The 25,000-nt window shown below is 47.1% G+C and overlaps 1 protein-coding gene across 3 annotated transcripts in view; it reads right to left on the minus strand.

Moving 5' to 3' along the window:
• The window catches only part of nova2 (NOVA alternative splicing regulator 2), a 69,382-nt gene that overhangs the window by 30,525 nt on the left and 13,857 nt on the right, over positions 1 to 25,000 (minus strand). For all 3 annotated transcript variants that reach the window (XM_030108805.1, XM_030108804.1, XM_030108803.1), the window contains one exon: positions 17,464 to 17,607. In XM_030108805.1, coding sequence (XP_029964665.1) covers positions 17,464 to 17,607 — 144 coding nt within the window. The remainder of the gene's footprint in view (positions 1 to 17,463; positions 17,608 to 25,000) is intronic.

The raw sequence follows: 25,000 nt of genomic DNA on the forward strand, positions 1-25,000 counted from the left end.
AAACCTCAGCGGGGCAGTAGATCAGCCGCTTACTGCCCCTTCAGGATGGGTTAAAAACACAGGACACGTCCAACACGCTGAGATTCCCCCTGCATGAGGCGAACCCACATCACAGCTTGAGAGAGATACTGCCGACATCTGACAGACCGCAAATCATGCGCCGAAGAAACACAGAGATGCAAATTCACAAAACGCACGCCAGCAGCCGCAGGTCTCTGGACTGAGGGAGGAAACAAGTATCAGCAATTTACACAAGAAACTGTATTACATACAAAAAACAAAACTATGCAAAGGGAGAACATGCAAACAACAGAACAACAGAAAGTTCCAACCACTACTCCACCAGCCATCATCATTACAGTTAAATCTGAGGAAAACCTTCAAGAAACCAAGTAATAAAGAGCTGACTTGACTGTTTTTGTATATCTGCATAGATGTGAGACGTGAAGGTTGCTGGTTCGATGCCCCATCTCTTATTATCTCTTGTGCAAGACAATAAACCCCAAGTTTCTCCCAGAGGATCCACTGGTTTACCAGAAAAGGCGACTGTTACACCTGGATGACTTTTTAAAAAAAGAGGTTGTATTCAAGCATTTTGTGATTAATCCATCTGAACAGGGACGGAATCGACTCAGATCACTGAGTTCTCAGAAAATAAACATGCAGCAACCAATCAATCGACTCCTGGGAGTTTATTTTCTCATGACCTCGTTGCTATAAAGAATTATTCTGTTTGGATCAACACAGTCAGTCACGCAGGGGAAAGTTCCCCGTCCCCTGATTCAAAGCACAAAATCAGTGGCGTTACGTAATCGCCATCTCACCATGTTAGCAAACATACGCTCCGATGGAGGAAGAAAAAATGTACAGTGAGGGTTGCTTTTCCCATTTTCCCCTCCATATATGTTGGATTGTGATTGGATTGAGGCAGCAAAGAGAGCTGTTAAACAGCTCATAGCATGTGGATCACGGTTCCACCGTACACACACACACACACACACACACACACACACACACCAGCACACACACAGCGAACATTTACTCAACAAAGCTCTTCAGCCATGGAGACCAGCATGCCTGCTCTTTTACATCATCATCACCATCATACACAATCTGGTCCCCATTTGTTACAGCTGGAACTGCAGTGTGTGTGTGTGTGTGTGTGTATCTGAGATCATGCGTGTGTGTGTGTGTGTGTGCTGTGACTTGGCTCTGAACGGAGGACACGTAGCCAGAGAAAGCCTCACACACCAAAACATCCTCAACTACACTTGAACCCTGGGCTCTGGCTCCGGCGGGTTCCTGCAGGCGCTGCGAGCGAAGCGGGCCGAGAGGTCCCGCGCTAACGCACACTTTTCTTCCAACTTGACATAAATCCTCGCTGGAAAAACAAATAAAAGTCTGCAACTGTAACTCGGACTTCGATCAAGCGCAGAGCAGAAAGTCTGGTGCCTCCTTTCAGGGGGAGTCGCAGCCAAATCGCAGACCGTCAATGAGACAGCGGGCCAAGAATGATTGTTCCCTGAGTTCAGTCCAACGCCGTCTCATGTCACCAGCGATCCTCCTGACGGTGATCCCACTAACTAAAAGCTCCTCTGTGCGTCGGGTCCTGTTTAATCTCAGCGAGAAGCCCGACAGCGGAGTTTAAATTTATCTGAATTCTAAAAAGGTCGGGACGTTTCTTTGGCAGGTCAATAAGAGAAACAACTAAGTATGACCTAAAGAAGACCTCTGAAAGTACAACATTTCAACTTTTGTTTTTTCATCACAGTAACAAACAGCTAAGAGGTCCATTTCAATAACAACCTGGTCAAATAGAAAGAGGTCAGTGAGGTCAAAAAAAGAGTCTATTCCAGAAGCAGAGTCTCTCCGAAGTTCAACAATGTGCCTGGAAATTGCAGAACAATCCAACTGTTTGAATTTCCCCCAAAGCAAGAAAAGGACGACGTTCACCAGGTTTTATCAGAGATGTTTACAAATTGTTGCTGCGAGAAGAGGAGAAAAAACACAAAGCTTGTTCCAACGCCCCAAATTAGCAGCCGCCTTCAGCTTCTTTTGTGGATAAATACCAGGTTTATAAACCAACATGTACCAGAATACATGAAATCTAAGCATTAAACAATATCAAATTAAACAGGAGGGTTTAGACCCAATAGCAATAAACCAGCCACATGAAGGAGTCGATCCAGGAAGCATTCGCTCTAATCCGCACGTGAGATAATTCGCTGCAGCTTAAACTTTCACTTGAGCGGATGCTGCACTTGGTGTGGCTGCAGACCTGTTAGAGACGATGAGATGACGGACAGGTGTAATTAGGCGTGAAGGAAGCAAGTTTCTGATTGAACGAGGAGTAAAAACTATCTGCTGCTCGTCCTCCGAGTTGTGTGTAAGTAGACGGAAGAAAGCGGCAATTAGCAATCAGCTAAAACACTAATTAGCTCTCTCCCTGTGTGTGTGTGTGTGTGTGTGAGTGTGTGTATATGCATGGGTGCGTGCACGTGCGTGAGCGCGCACGTGGGTGCGGTCTGACTGGAAGTGTGACCTCATGTTTATTAATGACGACCATATGGAGCAGGTTTGTATGATTTACGGCTGGCCGTGCAGAAGAGCAGACGTCTGCAGGCTGGAGCCGGATGAAAGAGCGGCGCTCCGCACAACCGGGATCCAGTTTGTTGATGAGACTCACGCTGGAAAACAATGAGGAGGGGAAAAAAAAAAAATGCAGAAATGTGGCTTTCTTGCAGACAGAAAATGAGAGGGAGATGATTTGATGGTGAAAATGTTTTTCTTCTATGCAAACACTTGCTGTTATTGTGTGGAAAGTGGATGGGAACAGCGTAACGTGACGTTTCTGATCAGATCATCTCAGTTACGTATCTGATGAGCTGCATGTAAACCCAGTGAGCTGGTTTAATTTGTTCATCCACATATGTGCAGCTCAGCGTGCTTCATGCATGAGCTCAGTAAATCTGGACCTAATTGACCTAAAAAAAAAAAGAGGTCACGGGGTTAACAATGCAAATATCAACCCGCCGTCATCGGCGGTGTCAAGAATCACAGACCTCATCAACCAGTCAGCACTTCGGCTTCATGGGGGATTCCACCTGTCCGGCGGCCCGCACCCGACCCCGGCCGCCGCCACCGTCTCCCCCACACCGTCACATGACCATGATGGACGTGTCCGCACAGCCGGGGCGGCGGACAGGACGCACACACTCACCGCTATCACACTCAGAGAGAGTCCAGCCGGTGCGCCGCAGAGGCGGCGTGACAGCTGACGGCTTTGTGCTACCTAGAGAGGAGCAGGGGGGGCGGGGCAAATCAGGAGGGACGAGAGGGGGTGACCGAGGTGTTTAGGGGGTTGTATGTGTGTTGTATGAGCAGGATGAGGCGCGGGGGGGGGGGGTATGTGAGGATTGGATGTTGGGAAAAGGGGGGAGCTTTCACTGGGGGATTAAAAATAATGGAACAGGGGAGGGATGTGGGGACTCGAGGCAGCTGTGGAACCAGCTCTATTGAGAGGGAGGGGTGAGTGTGTGTGTGCGTGTGTGTGTGAGAGACTGAGGGGGTAAGGGGTCCCAGAGGGCTACCTTTGTCCCTCTGCCAGAGATTGGGGGTCTATAAAGACAAAAAAAAAAAAAAAAAAAAAGAAAGAAAGAAAAATGCAATTTCACAACTGGTTTTCTCTGCCTCTCTTTCTGCTCGGTCAATGAGGCTCTTTGTCCTCCACGCTCACCTTCCTCCTCCTCTGAAGCACAAACCACTCCCACACAAAGCAGGGCTCCAGTGAAGGAACCTGCTTCTTTAAGAACACACACACACACACACACACACACACACACACACACACACACATCTGTGTCTGCGAGCGTGCATGTGAGAGGTACTCAGAGACATTAGCAGATTTAGACCTTTTAGATCTGACCCCTTTGTGCAGCCGGAGGGATGTTGCCGTGGTTACCACTAACGCTAAGTGTCATTGTTGCTGAGGGGCCAATCAGCACGGAGCACATTTGTGTCGCCGCTGGGTTCGTGTGCACCGGCGCTGCTTTGGAGATATTTCAATAACGTCTATAAAAAAAGAGCTTTTCGCCAGGATACGAGAAGAATTTAGAGAATTTTAGACAAACGAGCCTGAGAGATCCAGCAACCACCGGGGCAGTAATTAGGATTTTATATATGTCAGATAATAAATTATCCTTATATGAGGTGTTTCTGAAGCAGATAAGTGGATGAGCTCACTGTTCGGAGAACGTTCAAGAAGGACTGATCTGCAGCAAGGTCAGCGTCTGTCTGAAGGAAGACGAGCATCACTGATGCAGGTAAAGCGAGCGGAGGAGCTGCAAATGGCCGCAGGCCGGCCGGGAAGCCCACGCTCGCCGCTGTTCGCCACCGAAGGGCACCAACACTCTGCACCGCTGACCACCAGGACTGGACGGCGAAGCCACGGAGGACGAGTCGTGTCTCGAGAAAGGCGCCGACCTGGCCTCCACATCCCCCGGATCTCAACTGAAACGTAGCCGAGGCTTTTCTCCTGGCGTCCGAAGGGTCAGGGCTGTTCTGACAGCAGCGAAATCAAACAATCGTGAAGTAGGAGGCTTTAATGCTACATCTGATCTGCTCACCCTGTGAAGACTGTGCCCGGCGCTTCCAGAAAGTCTTTGCTCAGTGTTCCACTGCATTCACAATTTATGACGTTATTAAAAGCTGACACACAAATTACAGCCTCCACTTCCGAGGAGCGCTGCTGATTTCAGCCGCTCTCAAGGACAGAAGGCGAGAGGATCTGGAAGCCCACCAAGACGGGAAGAAAGACATCTCTCTGTCGGTCTCTCTCTTACACCTGCTGGAGGAGGAGGAGGAGGAGGAGGAGGAGGAGGAGGAGGAGGACCGAGGAGAGCTGTCACTTTGATTCTCATCACCAAGGCAACGGGTGTGCAGTCCCACAATCCTCTGCTTTGTCCGACGGCGGTGGGTGTGTGTGTGTGTGTGTGTGTGAGATGCAGGTTTGCAGAGGTACACACACACAAAGCCCTGGAACCATCGTCAGAGGAGAGACTGAAAGCAGCAAATAGCCATGGAGACACAGAAACAAATCTAGCTATGTCTGCTATTTATCAGAGAGAGACGGGGGGAGGGGGGCAATATTCTACTGCCCAACGAGCTGAAATTGCACTGTGTGTGTGTGTGTGTGTGTGTGTGTGTGTGTGTGTGTGTGTGTGTGTGTGTGTGTGTGTGTGTGTGTACCCTCTCAGCACATGATAAAGATGTTTTATGAAGAGGGGCTGAGCCATGTTGCTTAGCCAAGCTCCTCACAGGGAGCAGCTTCGTCATGAGATCTGACAGAGAGGGAGAGAGAGAGAGAGAGAGAGAGAGAGAGAAAGTGTGCTGACTTCGACTCGGCCCACGGTGTTGTTTTTTTGTGAAAGGACTCTGGGGGGGGGCTGAGATCCGGCCGGGTTGCTCTGGGGTCACAGAGAAGAAAAGAATTAACCTAAAACTCTCTCGGCTGAACCTCGATCACACTTTCTTAATGCAGCAACAAGACTGTCAATGTTGAAATAAATATAGCAACAAAATTCTGTTCAGAGCTGTTGAAGCAGTAATGTAATAAACAGGAACGGCGGCGCAGCAGCTTGTCAACACAGCGGGAACTACAGACAGTCACAGTCCAGCTCAGGCTCTCCTCAGTGAACTGCATGTTCTCCCTGTGCGCGCACGAATTCCCCGTTAACAGTCCAAAAGCAAGCGTTTGAGATGAGCTGGTGACCGCCGGCCTCCTGACGGCCGGGTGGAGCACGCCGCCTCCGGGAGGGATGGAGGAGACGGAGACTCCAGCCACAACAACGGCTTCACACAGGGGCTTTATCGGCGCAAAGACGAGGGAAAGAGGAGCTCTGAGATGAGCAGAAGCCGAACGACACACACACTGCGCAGATCAGCAGCTGCACTCATTTAACACTCCACCAACAGGCTGTTTGTCCAAACACGGCAGATCAGATCTGCAGTTTCATGTTTTTTGATCACAAACTCCGTCTCTCTCTCACTCTCTCTCTCTCTGGGACAGATGGAGACACCCCCTCACCCCCCCTCCACCAGCCTGACCGGGGTCAAACAGCCTATTGTCGTACGGCGCGGCCTTGCCTCCACCCATTGTCTGTGACAGTTGGAGCCTCGGAGCTCATACAAACCTCTGCACATTGAAGTGTTCCTCCTCCCGCCGCCCTCTCTTTTCTCCGCTTTATTTTACTCTCTCTTTCGCTCGCTCTCCTTTCCTCCCCCCTTCCCTCCTCCTCTTTATGTGCTGACTGAGCCCTCCGGTCTATCACACCAGACCGGTGCACACAGGAACAAAAAAAATAAAAGAAACTTTTCTGGTCACTGGTGCATTCCAGCATCCCACCGTGGATTTCAAAACTTGCTGGGAACCCGCTCAGTGCCAGACTCTGCAGATCAGCTGTGAGGAGCCTCCTTCCTGGAAATGACTTTTCCACATCTGAAGAATCACATCACTGCCGAATGTCTTAAACAGCTCCGGCCGGGAGTCCGGCTGCGTCCGGAGCCGAACGCCGCCCGGCGAGGACGGACTCAGGGAGAGGAGGCTTCACCGTGACGCTGCAGTTTGAGCAGCTGCCGGGCGCCATGATGCCCCCGGCGGCGGCGGCAGGTGGATTCGCTTCTACTCCTCCGTCTCTCTCCTGCGCACAACGCTTTCAATCCAGAAGTCCGAACAAGCTCAAAATCAATTTATGCTCCACACTCCAGATAGTCTGTTATCTACATCCACACATGTTCTTCACAGTGTTTCAGACTCAACTTCTACGGATTTGTTGGTAAAATCGAAGAAACAAAAAAAAAAAAAAAAAAAACAGACTTTAAAAAAAAGTTTGATCGCCTTCCAAAAACCTAGAATTCTTTATTTATTGTAGCTGTGACATGAGAGCAGCTGCCAAATGTTAAAAAGAGAGAAACGAGCTCCGTCTTCCAGTCAAATCAAAGCAAAGCAGAGGAGCGCTTTGTTCGTCACACGGGGAACAAAAATAAAAGCCGCTGCACATTTTGTTGGGCTTTGTCATCAAAATATAAATGGCTGCTCGTGTTTGGCTGCGCGCTGCGCCCCGCAGATAACCGGCAGTCCATCTGTGTGTATCTAATATTAAAGGGTGAGGCTTATAGATGCGAATCCAACTGAGTCCCATTCATCACAGCCGCGCTCAGGCGCTGGGGAGGCAAACCGTGATTTATGGAGCCGGAGGAACCAGAAGAAACGGAGCTGATACACCGGCGCCGCTCAAAATATTCACAAAGTATGGTTGCTATTGTCAAACAGCAGCGTTTTAAAGCGAAGGCGGTTTGTTATGATTGAAACAGCTCATGTGAAATATCAGTTCGTAGGTAGTATATTGTCCACAAGTAGATGTTTTTTCAATTATTACTGCGTAATATATGACCAAACAAGCCAGCCCCCCTCCCGCCTGACAGCAGCTCCAGAGGAGCGAGCAGATCACGGAACGAGACGAGGATGATGAGGATTAATCCTCCTAAAGACGGAATTAGTGAACTTGTCTCCATCGGAGAGGCTAATGAGGCTTCCACAAGTTCCCATGTCCAGTCTCATGTCCCGGGACGCAGCTGAGGTTCAGCACGCACACACACACATACACACACACTCCTATATCTGCAGTGGTGATCAATGGTGATTATCCCAAGGGCGAGTGTGTGTGTGTGTGTGTGTGTGTGTGTGTGTGTGCTATGCAGTGTTAGAGGCAGTGAAAGTGTTTGAATGGGTTTATGACAGTCATAACTCACTGACAGACTGCATTATCCCCTCACTTCTCAAGGACGCGCGCACACTCACGCACACTTTCACACACACACACACACACGCACACCGATGGTTTGCAAGCTTCTCGACGACACTGCGTCTCACTGAGTTACATTGAATTCCTGCAGAAATACTCTGAACCGAGCTGTAATCCTCATCTCAGGGCAACAGTGAAACATTTCAACCTCCTCGAAATTTAGAAATCGTCCTCATGGGGGCCTGAACTTTGTATCTGAAAGGTTGACAAGTCACCAGAGTGTATCCCAGCAGAAACACACACACACACACACACACACACACACACACACACACACACACACACACACACACCTGATTTACTAAGAAAAACTAACAAAAATTTTGAGACGTTCAGTCACAAACAATAAATTTACAGTCTGCAGGAAGTACGCAGCTCAACGGTGAATAAAACACATTCATACACACACAGGTTAGCAATGAGAAGCACTTTAAGTGAGAGGCAAGTAAACAACACACACACTCACTGCAGCAACACTCAGTGCAGCATTGATTTGTGGGTAAGCCGGCCATATTCCTGCTGTTCTATTTACGGCCGGCCTCGCTGGGACCCTCAACGCTCCCTTATTAAAAGTCTAAACACAAAGGCAGCAAATGGAGAGACGCTGGAAGCACCGAGGTGAAGGAGAGCCGGGATCGATCGCCCACTTCCTCGTTCCTGATGATCAGCTATGCTGCTCTGGATCCTGCGTCCTGCCGCAGACGGACAGACACGTGCAGAGCAGACGAAGCCGGCAGAGGAAAACAAAGAAAGCCCCAAAGGAAAAGAATTAAAATGAGAAAATGTGAAAGAGGCAATGAGAAATGAAGGAGTGAATTCAGCTGGGTGTGTCCTGACGCTCCGTCTTCCATGTGGCGGCCGTGGTGCAGGGATCGATTAGCCATGCCTGTCTGCGGGCGGCGTGGGACTGAGTGATGAGGGAGGAGAGCTGCAGAGGTGTGGAGGAGGAGGAGAAGGAGGAGGAGGAGGAGGAGGGGGGCTGTCAGGGGGCTCAGGGTAACTGCAGTGACAGTCTCACTACATGCTACAGTACACCTGTCCGGCTGATCCGCGTTCACCTGCACAGGGCTCAGGTGTCGGACAGGAAGCGAGGGTGACGTTAATCTGCTGCTATGAACAACATGAACACAGTAACGCGTCAGAGTGGAGCCTCTACATCTGGCAGTGCTACCTGGGTAACATTAAATCAGTAAGATGAACCAGATGAGTGAACGAAGTCCGAGGAGCTGAGTCATGAGAACCAGGCACTTCTTTTTGAAGTGTGAGAGATCTGAGAGATCTGAGAGAGAGAACATGCAAACTCCACACCACAAACCAAACAGGACTGGCTAACAGACGCATTTATATTATATTTCTATACACTCTCCAGCCCTGGCATTATTATTTTTGCAGCTTGTGGTTTTGAGTTTGACCTTGAGTGGGTTTACAGAGCTGTATGTCAGTGTGGTATTAACGCTGCACAGGCTGTGTGTGTGTGTGTGAGTGTGTGTATGAGGGGGGGGGGGGGGTCTCTGCTTCTGCATGAGTTCATGTTCATCCTGCCTGAGTTCAGGGTTCAGCTCCCACCGGAGCCTCCGAACATAGAAACACACTCAGAAATGCACTTTAGAGGGAAGCAACAAGCCTGAGCTGCTTTTAATTTGACCTTTTCAACTACAGCGACTCCCAACTGTGTGTCGACGAGGGGGGGAAAGAGACGCTGCTGTCATTTGTTGCTTGTAAAATATAGCAGATAATCAAACACAGGATATGGAAATTAAATCCTGACATCCTCAGCAGATAAGAAAGCCTCCCGTTTGATGGTACAAAGCTTTTCATATAAAAAAAAAAGCATTTTTAATCAAGTCGTGTCACCAGTGCATTCAATGCTAATGTTTCATATCACAGATTACGAAGCCTGCTCAGCGCAGCAGATAAGAACATCAGCTACATTTAAAACACTCCGACACTCGCTCCGCTGTGCAAGAACTGCTGATATCTGACCAATCGGCCGCCGCTGACAAAATCCACGCTGAATGAAAACATCTCACGCAGAGGAAGGCGAGGGAAGCGCCGCAGCTCCGGCCTGCCTCCCCCTCCGCGATATGATGGTGTGTCTGTCAGCCTGCGCGGCACTGGCTGGTACAGAGGCATTACTCAGCCCGTCTGCCCGCCGCCTGACGTCACGCACGTCAACAAATATCAAAAGAAAGTGCTCTTTCATCAGCGGCTCGCCGGCCCCGGCCCCTTCTCTGCACACGGTAACAAATCCCACCGGGCTCCCAGAAACCCGCCAGGAAGCACGTCGATATCACTGCTACATGTGCAGCAAACGAATAAATCCTCCGTACCGCGGGCCACGGCGCAAACACAGTCAAACACACCGAGCGAGGAGCGGGAAGTCAGGCTCGCTGCAGACGGTCCGAACGGACAGAAACTCCCACAAGTTCACACAGAACCAAAGCAGGAATCTAATTTAGTGGAAATCATCGGGTTATGACCGACACAGACACGTGTAATGAATACGCCGCTTAATAAGGAGAGGAAACGGTCCACAAACAGGAAATTCACCACATTTGCATTAGTCCGTGTGTGTGTGAGTGTGTGTGTGTGTGTGTGTGTGTGTGTGTGTGAGACAAGTAATATTGCAGTTTTCCATCTCTGGGTCTGAGAGCTTAGAGTGGCATAAGAGGCTTTGAGAGCTGAAATCAGCTGCGTGTGTGTGTGTGTGTGTGTGTGTGTGTATCAGGTGCTATGTTAGTTCATGTGTCCTTTTGCGACAGATGCGAGCTGGTTTCGTGTGTGTGTGTGTGTGTGTGTGTGTGTGTGTGTGTGTGTGTGTGTGTGTGTTATTAAATACTGAAAACTGCAATCATGTGGGATTAAAGATGAAGCTCCAAAATGGTGGCACGGCGTCCCAGAGGACAGACAGAGGAGACGCACAACAGGAGACGCACAACAGCAGACACACAACAGCAGACGCACAACGGAGATGACAAACTGAAACAGCGGCTGACGACGGAGTGGAGAGAGGCGGGCGGGTGAAACACTGCAGGCGGCGTGTCAGAGGAAGGCAGTCCGACGTGACGCTGAGCGGCCATGTTTGATGGTCAGGTCAGACCGGGAGAGGTTAGCCTCCTTCTCCCGGCCGCTGACGGCGCCGTCAGCTCACTTCCCCCCGCAGCCCCGTCGTTTAGCGCATCGACAGCTTTCTGGCGGTGGAGCCGGAGCGGGGATCGGGTTGCGTTATTCTCACGTGTGACTCACTGGAGCCGCGGCGGCGGCGGCGTCCGGGACACTAACGAGAAACTAATCAGCCGGGTCCGCTCTGCTCCGCCAACGTGAGTCAAGTCAAAACATGTGGTCCCTGTCCGCCGGGGCGTCTCATTAACTGTCACAGTCGCTCCACGTCAGCCTCACGAAGGCACCGCCGCAGGAATGTGTCCTCAGAACCGGGCGGGGGGGCAATAATATCAGATACTGATATTATTGAGCAAACGGAGAGAGAATGGTGAACCTGTCAGAGGCGATTCGGCCTCAGATCTCAGGGACTGATCCGGGTTCGTTAGGCGAAGACTTTCTGTGTTCTGATCGTTTTTATCCACTGAGGTCAGAGAACATCTGGCAGAGAAGGTTTAGAACAAAGTCACTTCCAAGCTCTTTAAAAGATCCGAAGGGACGTTTTTTTTCTTCTGTTTAAAGTGCTCTTTTTTGTTTTTTTTGGAAAGTACATTTAGACTAAATGAAGAATTTAACTTTAACAACAGTAAAGACACACTCCTTCATATTAATTTTGACTTTTGATGATATTAGTGTGAGTTGCTGTTTTTAATCCTTGTATAGCTTGTTGTATTTGACCTCTGGAGCACGTCTGTGTTGGCTACATGTATTTAATCCACTGCACATATTCTGCTGTCATATTACCCCTGTTTTCATTTTGTGTGAACTACATCTCGGCAGTGCCTTTCATTGGATGCACAGGGTATTTATTGTTAATGTCGGAGCTGACAGTTGAATTTCCCCTTGAGGGTGAATTAAATATCTGCCCATGCATCTATCTATTCATTCATTGTCTACTGACGCTGTTTTTACAGTATTATCTGCAGAAAATGTACTTTCAATGTAGATTTCTTTAAAGAAAATTCAACTTATTTTTCCCACATCAAATAATTAGAAAAGTGAAATACTTGAGCTACTGAGGAGAGTAATTTGTAGTTTTACTGGAATAGTTTCAAACAGCAGTTCTTGTAAACATCCAGCACTTTCCCCACCTGTTCTCTTCTCTTTATTTTAGACGTGCTAAAAGGCACAAAGCAAATAAAAGCAGATGGATTGATGAAGAGTTTCTTGATTCTGCGGCTGGAATCGGTCTGTAACTTAACGGAGGCTGTAAAACTGCAGCAGGACAGGAGGATACTGTGGAGCCATCGATACCGGCTCGTTTCCAGCTTTAAGTTTGTCTTCATGCTCCGTGTCCGACCGGAGGTCAATACCTCAGTGAGGAGGAGGAGGGGGAGGAGGGGTGGGGGAGGAGGGGGGAGCAGGTCGATTCTAATTATAAAACAGGTGTCCTGAATGAATATTTTATGTGAGGCTTTTGGTCTCGACACAAACCGATGAAGTGAGAATGCAGGTTCCTCAGTGCAGAGTGACGAGGAGGGAAAGACTCGCCGCCGGTCTCCTCTGCGTTCTCATTAAAACCACTGCGCCGTCCACAACAAAGCAGATTATTCTAATCAAATCAAGCCGAGCGAACTCTCACACAGTTTTTCTTTCATCAGATCTTCTTCCTTTGCTCGCTTAAGAAACTGGACCTTATGTCCTGAAGCACCATATGGATGGACGCTCCGAAACGACTGCAGGAAACGGTGAAGTTCAGGATAAAGGAGTGATTTTTACAGGTGAATGTCGTCAATTAGCTGATGAGTCACGATCACGAGAGGCTCTGGAACCTGTTAGGAGAATAGTTTTATAATCTGGTGAAGCACAGCCTGACTCACAGCTCAGTAATTAGCTCAAAAACACTACAGGGGTTTTCTCTCTCACCCCACAGATAACAGCACCAGAACAACTCACTCTTATCAATTATCTGAATGAATTCATCTGAAAAGCAAATGTTTACATCCCTCCGCGGAAATGCATGTAGACGCAGGGCTCCTGCTGAAGGCAGAGTTAAATTTAAATGACCGTTGCGTCCGTCGGTTTTTGTGTTTTTCTGCTCAGGAGAGAAACAAACAGGCGGCGAGAGAGAGCGACACACACCGGGGCTATATTTGGAAGCGGCGCTGCCTCGTACTGTATGGGCATGTAATAAATCTGCTGCGCCATTACACTGAATGGCGGGATGCAAAGCGGGGTGTGTGTGTGTATGTGTGTGTGTGGATGAATAGTGGCCTGTCTCGTCCTCCAGTACTGCTGCTCCTTGCTAATTGGTTGCTGGCTTAAGTGCTGCTGCTGCACTATTCTCCAGATGGGATGAGGAGGAGGAGGAGGAGGAGGAAGAGGAGGAGGAGGGAGGAAGCACGAGCAGCGACGGAGACGGGGAGAAATGATTGATGGGTGAGATAAACCTGGATCGAAGGATGCATGAATAAAAAGGGAAGGGAGGCCTGAGCGGCGGAGATGGAGGGAGCGATAGACGAGTGGAGGAATGCAGGCTGGGGGACACGGACCAGCTCAGACAAGGTCGAGGGGTCAAACACACCGTTTCACAGAAGCCTTCGCCACTCGATCCGTCAATAAATTAGTAGTTTAGACGATCAAGAATGTCCCCTCGTGTCTCTGAAATCCTGATTTTACCTTCGCAGACGTCTCCATCCAGTCACAGCACTGCTGCTGCAGAAACAGCGATGAGAAACCTGCAGCAGCTGCAGGTGTGTTGCCTCAGTATGGACTGATGATGTGTTTTAGGAGATAAATGTCAATGCTGAATAAAATCTCAGTCCTCTGCTGCTGCTGGTTCTCGTCTCCGCTGAGCTCCACGACGCTTTAATCTGAATGAGAATCTGGCAAAAATCCTCAACGACACTTGGACAGAGGTCTAATTACGATTTCTTTTTACAGAATTTTAATGCCTGCATATGTTGGAGCAAACAAATCGCGTAATTTTGAGAAAGTGGAGAACGAGGAGGAGGAGGAGGAGGAGGAGGAGGAGGAGGAGGAGGAGGAGGAGGAGGAGGAGGAGGGTTAATGTCTCTGTAGAGAGTGAAGAGAGGAATGAGATGCTTCGGCCAAGACGGAGCCGTAACTCTCAACTCTGTTCATTAAACCGGCCACACACACACACACACACACACACACACACACACACACACACACACACAGACACAGACACAGACAGACAGACACACACACACACATACAGACACACACACACACACACACACACACACACGCGGCTCCTTGCAGCAGGTGGGCCTTTTGATTTGTCACCCAGGAAGAACCGTGTCTCATTTGCATACAGATGCCCCCTTCAGAGCAGAGGAAGAGTGTGTGTGTGTGTGTGTGTGTGTGTGTGTGTGTGTGTGTGTGTGTGTGTGTGTGTGTGTGTGTGTGTGTGTGTGTGTGTGTGTGTGCATGCAGACATACATACATGCGTGCATGCACACCACACTACACACACGCGCACGCACACACACACACAGCGCCTTCTGTCCTTCCCTCCAGACTGAGGCCCCTCTTTCTCCTCTCTTTCTTTCACTCGTCTCCCTTCCTCCACTCGTCCTCTTCTGTTCTTCTTGGCAGTGCACCAGGAGATTAGAGTCCATGTCTGTGCAGATACATATATGTGGGCGTGTGTGTGTGTGTGTGTGTGTGTGTGTGTGTGAGGATCAGAGTGCACAAATGTTTTTTTGTGCTTGCATACCCTGTGTAAGTTCAAATATCTCCTTTAGAGTGATCAGATTGCGTATGTATTTTTCCTTTTGTAGCAGTGGCTAAGTTCATCTGGAGTCTGTACTCCTGTGTGTGTGCGTGTGTGTGTGTGTGTGTGTGTGTGTGTGTGTGTGTGTGTGTGTGTTTGTTTCTTGGAGCCTCTTGCACCTTGCATCTGTTCAGCTGGCAGAGCTTTAAGAAGTCTCGTGTGCCGATGTCAAACAACGGCGGTTTGTTTGCAGACCTCCACACTGAATTGATACACACAGACACACACACACACACACAGACATAGACACACACACACACACACAGACACACACACACAGACACACACACACACACACACACACACACACACACACACACACACACACACACACACACACACACACACACACAAAGAGGGAGAGCTGAATTTAAAAGCAAAGAGTAAACCGAGGACAGGAAGATGTGAAACGATGCTTCACATGAGAATGATTGAGTGTCGGTGGATTTATTTCTTGCAGGAATTTAAGGTGGAGAAAGCCAAGAATGTCATTTATTTGATCCAGGAATCCATCGTCTGCACCTGCTACATCTAACTCAGCGTCCCAGCATACATGCGCAGGCGAGTAACCGTCTCCACGGCTCGCCCTGCTGCGATTGGCTCGGGGGGCTTCGGGTACGTCTCAGGCTCGACGGGCGGCGGCGGCAGGAAGTTTAACGGGAGTGGAGTTCAGCCTCACGGCTGACGCTCGGTGTCGACGTCGACCGCGCGGCTGTAGCTTCATCTCCCTTCAGGAACCCTGGAGCTGCCAGCGGGTCTTCAGAGGGAGAACTGCGCCTCATCCCAGCAGATCCGGGTCGCATAAACACGCGGAATCGTTCCGCTGCCTGCCGACCTGCTGCTGGGGACTGACAGCCGAAACTACCAACACACGAAGCCACTCAAATTGAGGTTTGAGGTTATTTACAAAGTGGAGGCAGAACCGGCAAAGAAACACCACGTTGGATCGGAGAGGACGTCAATCATCCGCCTGTCACACAGGAGATGCAGACTGTAACAGCCAGAGCCGCTCAGAGTCTCCCGGCCTCAGAAGAAGCTCTCGGTGACTCCAGCTTTAATGTGATGTATGGTTTTTAAAGCTCTGGGTTTAGGCTGAAGACAGATCGTGGTCTCGGTGATGTATTAGGAAAGAAAATGAGTTCTGCAGTTTAAACTGCACCATATTCAGCCTCGCATCCCGTCTTCTTCCATTCCTCCATTTCTGCGTTTCAGAAGAACGTCACCAGAAATAAAGCAAAGCATAAATCTGAATCGATTATACTTCTTCCACACAGCGATTTCCCAAAAATGTATTAAACAGTAATACTTTCAGCATCAACACACAGGTAATTCATTACAAAAATAATCTAAAAAAATTGAATTCCAATTATAAGTGAGACAGGAAAGAGTTGCAGAGCTGCTGTCTCTCTCTGTGTCCTGCTCACTGGGCTGGTTGTTAGCTTTAGCATCGGCTTTAGCCAAACATGCAGCTCCGTGACTAACATCTGACACACACACACACACACACACACACTTATAAATCCATCAATCTATTTCAGTGCATCGATGAGAGAGTGTAATTATCAGTATCAGTGTGTAAAAACCTGCCGCCTGTCAGCGGCTGTGATTTATGGAAGAAGTTGTTGAGATGCGGCCGAGCGCAGACACTGAGACAGGAGTAAATACTCGGCGCGTGTGTGTGTGTGTGTGAGTGCAATCTGAGCACGGGTGTTTTAATGTTATGAAAAATTGATGGATGAGCAGGGAGATAATGAAAGGCTTCCCTAATGGCTGAAAACACTTTGAACTGATGCATCAAATTATCGGCGAACAGCGCCATCGTCCTTCACTGGCTTTAAGAGGATGAGCAGATAAAAGGAAGAGCTCCTGCTCTTCACCCCTGCATCCATACAGACATGCATGTAAACATCCACCCGGATCCTCCAGCACCACCTCCTTTTTGTCTATTTCAACCCCGCTGCTGAGCCGGTCATTCATTTATCACCGTTTACGTCTCGATGCTTCTTCACTACAGACAACGAAACGCTTCGTTTCCTGGACGCTTCGTAGAGTTCAGGATTCCTGCAGTGTGATCTGCTGTCCTCCACCGCTGATTAAAAGGAGATAAAACTGAAAAAAGTGTGTAGCATTTTAAGAAAATGAGAGCTGCACAGGAGGAAAAGCGTTTGTTTCTCTAATCTGTTATTCTCTAAAAATAACACAATCTGCATTGCAGGATGTTCATACGTATTCGTACAACTGTATTCATTTATCCTTCAGAGAAAACTTATTAAAATATTTAAATAATTAAAATATTTTGGTCAGTTTGTCTTTTTAAAATGTATAATATATGACCGGTATTTTCTGGTTTTCATGTTGCAAAAGTGAGTTCTCTATAAACCGCCAGCCTCTAACTCCTGCCTCCCCTGTCCTGTTTCTGCTCTGAGTGCCGAGCGGGGCTCGTGTGGAGATGTCATGTTTCAGACTGAGTGGACATTTCAGCAGCTTACTGTTCATCCAGCGGGAGAATCTGCTCCCAGCAGTTTGCTTTAATGAACACATGCAGCTTAAACCACAGGCTAATTCTGCACCTTTCCTTTATTTGTGCATTAAGTAAATAGTTTATTTTATGTGTGAATGAACTAGAATGTCATCAGTTCCCCAACACAGACATCATCCTCATCATCAGCAGCAGTGGCGGCGGACCGATCGGGGCCTTACCCGGGTAGAAGTCTTTGGATTTGGACAGTTTGATGGTGGCTCCGGTCTCTTTCTGCAGCTGCACGATGGTCTGACCTCCTTTTCCGATGATTGAACCGGCCGCATAGCTGGGAATCAAAACCTTCAGGAAGTACTCGCCTTCCTCTGCAGCAGGAAAAAGGAAAAGGGAAGTCAGAGCTACTGCAGGTCATGTTGTTGTTATTGTTTTTTTTTTTAAACTTCAGAGCTGAAAAAGGGAGAGGAAAACATGAGCAGGTAGGGAGAAAGTTTGAGCCAGTTCAGTTGCACCTTTGCCCTCATGCAGCCGTTTGTGTTCCTGATCACATCGTTCTGCGGGAAACTGCGAAGCGCTTGTCAGTGGCCACAGTCCGACGGAGCAGATGCTCGCCGGTGCCGCACGGCTTCACCCGAGCCGGGACCATCCATCTCTCTTCCTCCACCTCTCCGGCTCCGCCCCTCCACCTTCCCAGAGCCCCATAAATCCAGCCAATCGCATCAAACCACGGCCGTTATCCATGACAACTAATTATCTCCATAATCTGATGATTCCCCGCCAGCGTTATCTCTCCCTTCTTCTTCTTCTCCTTCTCCTCGTCTTTTTTTCTCCTTCTCAGCACGTCCGCTCGCCTGTAAACACTCTCTCCAGATTGGTCTGATCTAATTTCAGCGTCGGGCCCGAGGAATCTGCTCCTCGTCACCATCTTGGCACGTGGCGGGCGAGCGAGCCGAGGAATACGCTGCGAGTCGCTCGACCCATTAGAGCTGATCAGATTCAAACCATGAGACACCGCATGCACACGTGCATGCACACACACACACACACACACACACACACACACGCACACACACACTAACACGTGCAGAGAATGTAAACAATGCTGAGCCCCGCATCTCAGTGTTTTTGGATGCGGCGTAATGTTTGAATTTTCCCTCATGCTCTGCTTGTTTTTGCTCATTTTGCATTAAAAAAACATGTCGAATGAGGCAGCTATGGAAGAAAAAAGACCGCCAAATGTATTTTCAGACGTAAATATTTAGTTTTTCATACTTTCATTGGATGATGCGCTCGTTCACTTGACAACTTACTGAGCAGATCTAACAATGAGAGTCCAACCCGACCAAACGCCGAGTTTCACTTTGCTTGTTTCTGCCGTTTATTTCTCTTTTATTAGCGGAGCCTCCTCCTTCTGTTCTCCCAACAGCTGCCTGAAGGAATCAAAGTGAAGATGAATCGTACCAATTATGCAGAAAACATCTAGAGAGGCAGGGATTTGTTAGGCCTGATTAAATCTTAGGAACGGAAACGAAAAACTTCTCACACGTGTTGACGACAGTGTGTGAATGAAGAGTCACAGTTTAGCCTTGTTACTTTTAACATTCCGGAAAATACTTTTTATCTGGTGTCAGATCAGATACACATGTTCATATTTTGAGATTATTATTATTATTATTTTTTTTTTTTAATTTCTCAAACTGCCTCCTTAGTTTGTTCATGCTGTTACACATTTTGGTGAAAACATGAATAAGTGGTGATGGTGGGACATCTACAGGATTTTTATTATTGTGTTTTCTTTTCGTATGTGCAGTACTTTATGAAAAGGTAAAATTCTTGCTTTGTGAAGTTCCAAAAAGAGTAGCTCTGTTACTATTTCACTAAACTAAGGTTTGTCTGTTTCTTACTGACGCTACTGGACTTTTTATTAAATGAAAAACCAGGAAAAAGTTGCCGATCCTCATCCTGCACCTTCAGATTCACAGAGAGAAACCTGTAACCGTCTCCGCTGACGGTTATTTGCTTTTCACAGTAAAAGCATCAGACCTCAGAACAGTCTGAGCAGACTTCACCTCGCCGTTTGTGATATTTCCCACACGGTCGTGTTCCAGCTGCGCTCGGAGCAGATTCACCGCCGTGAAGCCAGAACACCAAACAAAAACAAAAGCACTTAAACTAAGAGCTCCGGCGGCCTCCATTGTGCCAGAAAATGTTGTATTTACATGTGAATGAAGAACAGTTACAGGTGTGCTGGACGACTCCGTGAAGTCTGACATTTCAAGCTCTGTTTTGGGGAATTTTCACATCAGTTAATTTGACTAAAAACACTGTTTGAATGTTTGTTTTTCGGTTTCCTTTGTTGGGAAATTACAAAAAAGGCTTTTTAATCGATGTGTTTCCATTCAGGGGAATAAAGTCTCTCCGTGAAAACTTTGTGGTTGCGGACGGCTGTTTTCTCTGACAAGGCAGCGGGAGGAAGGAGGAAACACCCAGCGCTGCCCTGAAAAACACGTTTCCATGGCGACAACATCAACACGCCGCTGCAGCTACAGCCCGTCCTCTAAAACTCACACCTTCCTCATCTCTTCCTGTTTTAAAATACACATCATGGCAGCTCTAAGAAGGCAGGAGTGAAAAGATCTGCACGCATTCTGTCTATTTTCCGAGTACGTTTCACATATAACACACGTTAGCGCGATGAAGAATCACCACCGTCCAATGAAAAACTACAAGGAAAGCTGCAAATTGAGCTTTCCAGATTCAAGGATTAATGATTTAACTGTCAAAACATTGAACATCTTGTATTTTTCACATCATTACTGAGCTCCACTGCAAATGTACAAGACTGCTACTAATAAAAATAACAGATTGTGTTGTGAAAAACTAAATGAAGTTTGTTTAAAAGACACAATTATACCTAAGAAGATGACAGTGTGTGTAGCCAAAATGCACTGTAGCATTGATGTTCTCACTGCAGCTGAATGTATTTCTTCTTATGCACAAGTCATTGATTCTGTTTTACTAAATTGATCAAATTTTCATCTTGCGTCTCTTATATTTTTGAAAAGAGTTTCTCTGTGTTACTGAATCTCATGCTGTACCTTTCACTACTGCTTTGTTCTTTTTGTGTGAACTCTTTCAGCAAAGACATGCTCTGCTTTGCAGTTTTCATAAACTTCATTGTGTCGAAGAAATGTGCTTCAGTGTCAGCATTTTACACAATAGAAATCCTTCAAACTGATAAATGTGCTTCAGAGACGTCTCACGGTTGCTTTGAAACATCAGAAGCCGCCCTTTGTGGAGCTATGTCTCTTTAAACAGCCGCTGAATCCCACTATCATTCCTCATATTAGATAATCCAGGCCGCCAAACCTCAGGAGGCGGATTAAAATAGGATTATTGAGACTTTCTCACAGGAGCGCCGAGCCGCGCAGCTCTGCTGGTCCTCGTCTGCAACGCAGGTGAACGGCTGCAGAGGCCGGGGGGAGACCTTCTCCTGAACGTTTGTTGTTTTGTCTTGACGCAACGGCGTGCGGCGTCTCCGGACGCTGCCATCTCTCACATTCAGGGCAAAACGTAGAACTGGCTCAACTCCAGAAACAAAAAACCAGCCAGAACGTCATATTTTCACGAATAACAAAAAACTTCTAACGCCATGTTCAATACTGCATTCAACCATTTTTGGGCTAAAATCTAAATTTTTCCCCACCCGTCCATTTGGCTCTGGTCGCAGTGATTCAGAAGCTGATCCAAGGTCATTTGAAGGTTACAGGCACGTACTACAATCTCCCGACTGACAAAATAAGCACAATCAAACAGAAGATTTGATATTAAACCGAGTCTAATTAAATGAGTTTTAATACCTCTGTCACCAATACAACACCTGCCGCACACAGCAGCAGAGGAACGGAGACTTTTTTTTCGACACCCCTGTATAAATAAGAGTAATTAATAAAGAGTGTGTACACTGGCATGTGTGTGTATGATAATAGACTTCTTCTTACAGCTGTGTCTGTAAAAAAAAAAAAAAAAAATCAGGATGATTCTGAAGCAGGAGCAGAGATGTCCAGCAGGTAAATACAGAGCAGTATTTTTGTTCATTAATGTTGAATTTCTGGCTTTTCATTCCCTTTGCATTGCTGAAGGATTTGTCCCTCCGGGTTTCCCAGTCGTCGGGATTTCGTGTTGACACCGTTTGCATCTCAGAAACTGATAATTACTGTAACTCTATATTATACTATTGTGGAATAATCACAGCTGTGGCTCAGTTGCTGACAGCACAGTGTTTCCACACAACACGCTGTAAAAACACGGCTTCGCTGTGCTGGACTGTAAATTTTAATTGACTGCGGTTAAACGGTCGGAGTTTCACTGAAGTAGAGAAATTCATGATTTGCAGATTTTCCCAAACACTGAAAAATTTATCATGGACCGAAGAAGTGAAGTGCTCATTTGGAAGAAAACATTTTAAGTGTTTGGTTTCAACCCGTTAAAGCTGTAAAAACCGCCGACCAGCACTCAGCCAGCATCGACTGACGCTTTTCAAAAACATTGATCTTTTCCATAAAGTGTAATTTTTAGTTACTCCTGAAGGCGTTATCGTTTGAGTGAACAGTTTCCACCTGAAAATGTGTAAACGGGACCCAAAACTGGATGAATTCGAGAGTCTGTTCCTCTTCTTTACTGCTTTATCTGACTTTAAGACACAAGAACTCCAGAGCCGGACTCAAACCAGGTATGATCTAACCACTACACCACTGCTGCAGCCCTCAATCAGATGTTGTTTTAGGGAGCGGCTGGTTGAAACTTCACACGCCCTCAAAAAACGAGAAGCATCGCGTTGCCACAACAATGACACGAGGTTTATTTCTTGTAACTAAAACTAAAACATGTTCCAACGTTGCAGAGCGCATTTTTCCTCCGGTGCTGAAGTGGAGTTTATTTTCTGTCAAACACAGGAAAATCCAGGGAAATAACTCCCCTCTCCCTCGTCCTTCAGTTTAGTGCCGTTCCTGCAGAGTTTCTGCAGATCTGACATCGGGACGGCCGAAGCTGCCGGGTGGCCTCTGCTCTCGCCTCGCGGCGATCGGCCAAGTCGAGCGCCGAGCCGGGAAACCCGACACTCCCGGCCCGTCCTCGGCTCTGCCAGCGATGAAACACAAACTGCAGGCAGCTCGCACATGGATGAAAAGAGGAGAAAACCAAGCTAACCTCAGTTTACCTTCGCCGTGACCCGGCCAATCAGATTTTGGCCGGCTGCGTTACAGAGCTGGTGTTAATCTGATTTCCCTCCAGCGCATCACAAAGCCAGGCGGCGTTTTGCCGAGATTTCCAGCTAAATTAGAGGATCTGACAAAGAAACGCTGCAAAATAAGCATGTGATAATGATCCCGTCCTCAATCCTCACCGGGATAAAAGCTTCTGCGTGGCGCGTATTAAGTTTTCAACTACTATAATTGTAGTTGGGTCATATTTTATTGAGGCACAAGATGTTGGATTATTCTGTCGGTTGTAGCTTTCGCCTGTAGAACCTCTTATGATTATTCTGCACATTATTTCTCTTTTGATCGTGATCTTTATACTTATGAAGGCTCCTGTTTCTTCTAAGCTAACAATGGTGGGAATTTAACAGAAAAACGGAGCAGGGAGTCTATAGCTTTGATCTTTATTGTATTTTATTTTGTAGTATTTCTCAAAGCAGCACAGAGTCAGTTTTTGGCACTTTCTCAAAGAATCTGTATTATCACATAATGCTTCATTCATCTGTAAAGTATCAAATAAAAAGCTCAAAGAAGAGGTAAAGAGTGGCATCCTGAGGTTTTTAACAGCCTCACTCTCTCCATCTCCATGCGAGTTACATTTACAAACATACAATCTGCATGTTTCTACACACGGAGCATCAAACGGCCTTTATATTGAAATCTGACCAAAAAAAAAGAAAAGAAAATTGCATTATTTGTGAAATGTGCAGTCCTGAACATGCGCACCACAGTCATAGTAAATAATAACTCAACATACTAATAAACATCAACTTTATACCATTAAATGTTGCTTCTTGCTTTTAATTTAATTTTGGACGGTGTTTGGTTGATATTTCAGAGGTTCTGAGGTTTATTGTGTTTTTCAAGCAGACACCATGAGTGTGTTGGAATACTTCACACACACACACTGACTCTCATCACTTTCCCGTCCAGATAGGTGCATCTGTGCCCTGACAGTTTTATTTTGGATTCTTGGAGCGAGTCATGAAACGCCAGCAGCAGGACGTAGCGCTCATCAGGCCGACTGAGAACTCGCTATCTGAGATTTTAACAACGCTCACAGCAGCACTTTGTTCTCCGGCTCCAGAAAACGTCACGTGACCGCGTCCTAAAACTGTCCGTCTTTTGTTTTCTCCTCCTTACCTTCCTCTTCCTCCTCCTCCTCTCAATCCAAGTCACCTCCCATTTTCTCCTCTCCTCTCTGCAGTGACCCACTTTGAGGAGGAAGCCTTGGACTGACCTGCTTTAGATGGAGGCTAGCTAATTATAACTGGCCTGTATTAATAAGGCAGGGGAATTGGTAAATATGAAACACACACTCTCTCTCTCTCACACACACACACACACACACACACTCAGACTCAGAGGCACCTCCTCCGCGAGGCGATGGTTTCCGACGTCTCATAAACAAGCCTCCACACCTTGTTGACACGACTCACGGTGGATATAAGAGGATGTAACGACTGACTCACGCTCGTCACTCCTTATCGGTTGCATGGTAACGCTCGTGCGCGTTTCCATGGCGAGTCTCAAAAATATATTTATAAATGCAGCATCGAACAAGATGCTCGGGATTAACTCCAAAGACTGAACTGCATTCTTCAGAATCGCTGCATGGGGATTTCAGGTGCGACATGATGAAGGCGTAACGCAGATTCTCAGCATCCTCTTCGTCGTTCGCTGCGAGCGAACCTCCACTGCTGAGGTTTTTTAGGTGAGTTATGCAACGCAGCCTGGATCACATTTGGAAATAAGCCTTTAGCAGCTTTGACAACTGCCATGACTCAATTTTCTGAAATATCAAATTCCATATTAAAAGCCGCGCTGCACAATCTGCCTCCTCCTCTTCCTCCTCCTCCTCCTCCTCCTCCCACACTGCAGCACCGCTTAAAAGTTTTCATCAACATTCCTCAACTTCTTTAAAATGCATCGACTGATAACAAAACAACAACAAAAAGAAGAAGTTTTCTGACATATAAAAGTCTGCGAACCCTTAAGACGTTTGTGTTTCTTTTTGATGTCTGTTCCGGTTTCAAAGCTCACTGACTGTGTGACATTCAGGCGTCTCAGCTCTGATGAGCGATAGCAGCACGTCTCAAGTTGCTGCTCCTGCCGGAAAAACACATGTTGGTCACTTCAAACAGCTTCTTCTGGTCAACACCAAATGTCGTTATCATAATTTTATACTTTTTATACTTCAGCTTCAAGGATACTTCAGACTAGTGCTGATTTTATACACGGTAGTTTGTACCATTGACGTTTTACTAGACAACGCGGGGAAAGGTGAAAATTTCTAAATAGCACATTCATCCACACTGACGCTGCAGAAGGTAATGAATTCAAAAACAATCATTTACAATAACTGAAAACTTTTCTGTTTCTATTTCAACAATAAAGGTTTTGAAGATCGTTCATATTATGAGTATTGACAATCTGGTGGCATTTTTGGTTCTATATTAAATTATTAGGCTGTTGTGCGACCACTGACAAACAGAACAACAAC

This window comes from Salarias fasciatus, chromosome 14, assembly GCF_902148845.1.
Source record: "Salarias fasciatus chromosome 14, fSalaFa1.1, whole genome shotgun sequence".
Classification (NCBI taxonomy): Eukaryota; Metazoa; Chordata; class Actinopteri; order Blenniiformes; family Blenniidae; genus Salarias; species Salarias fasciatus.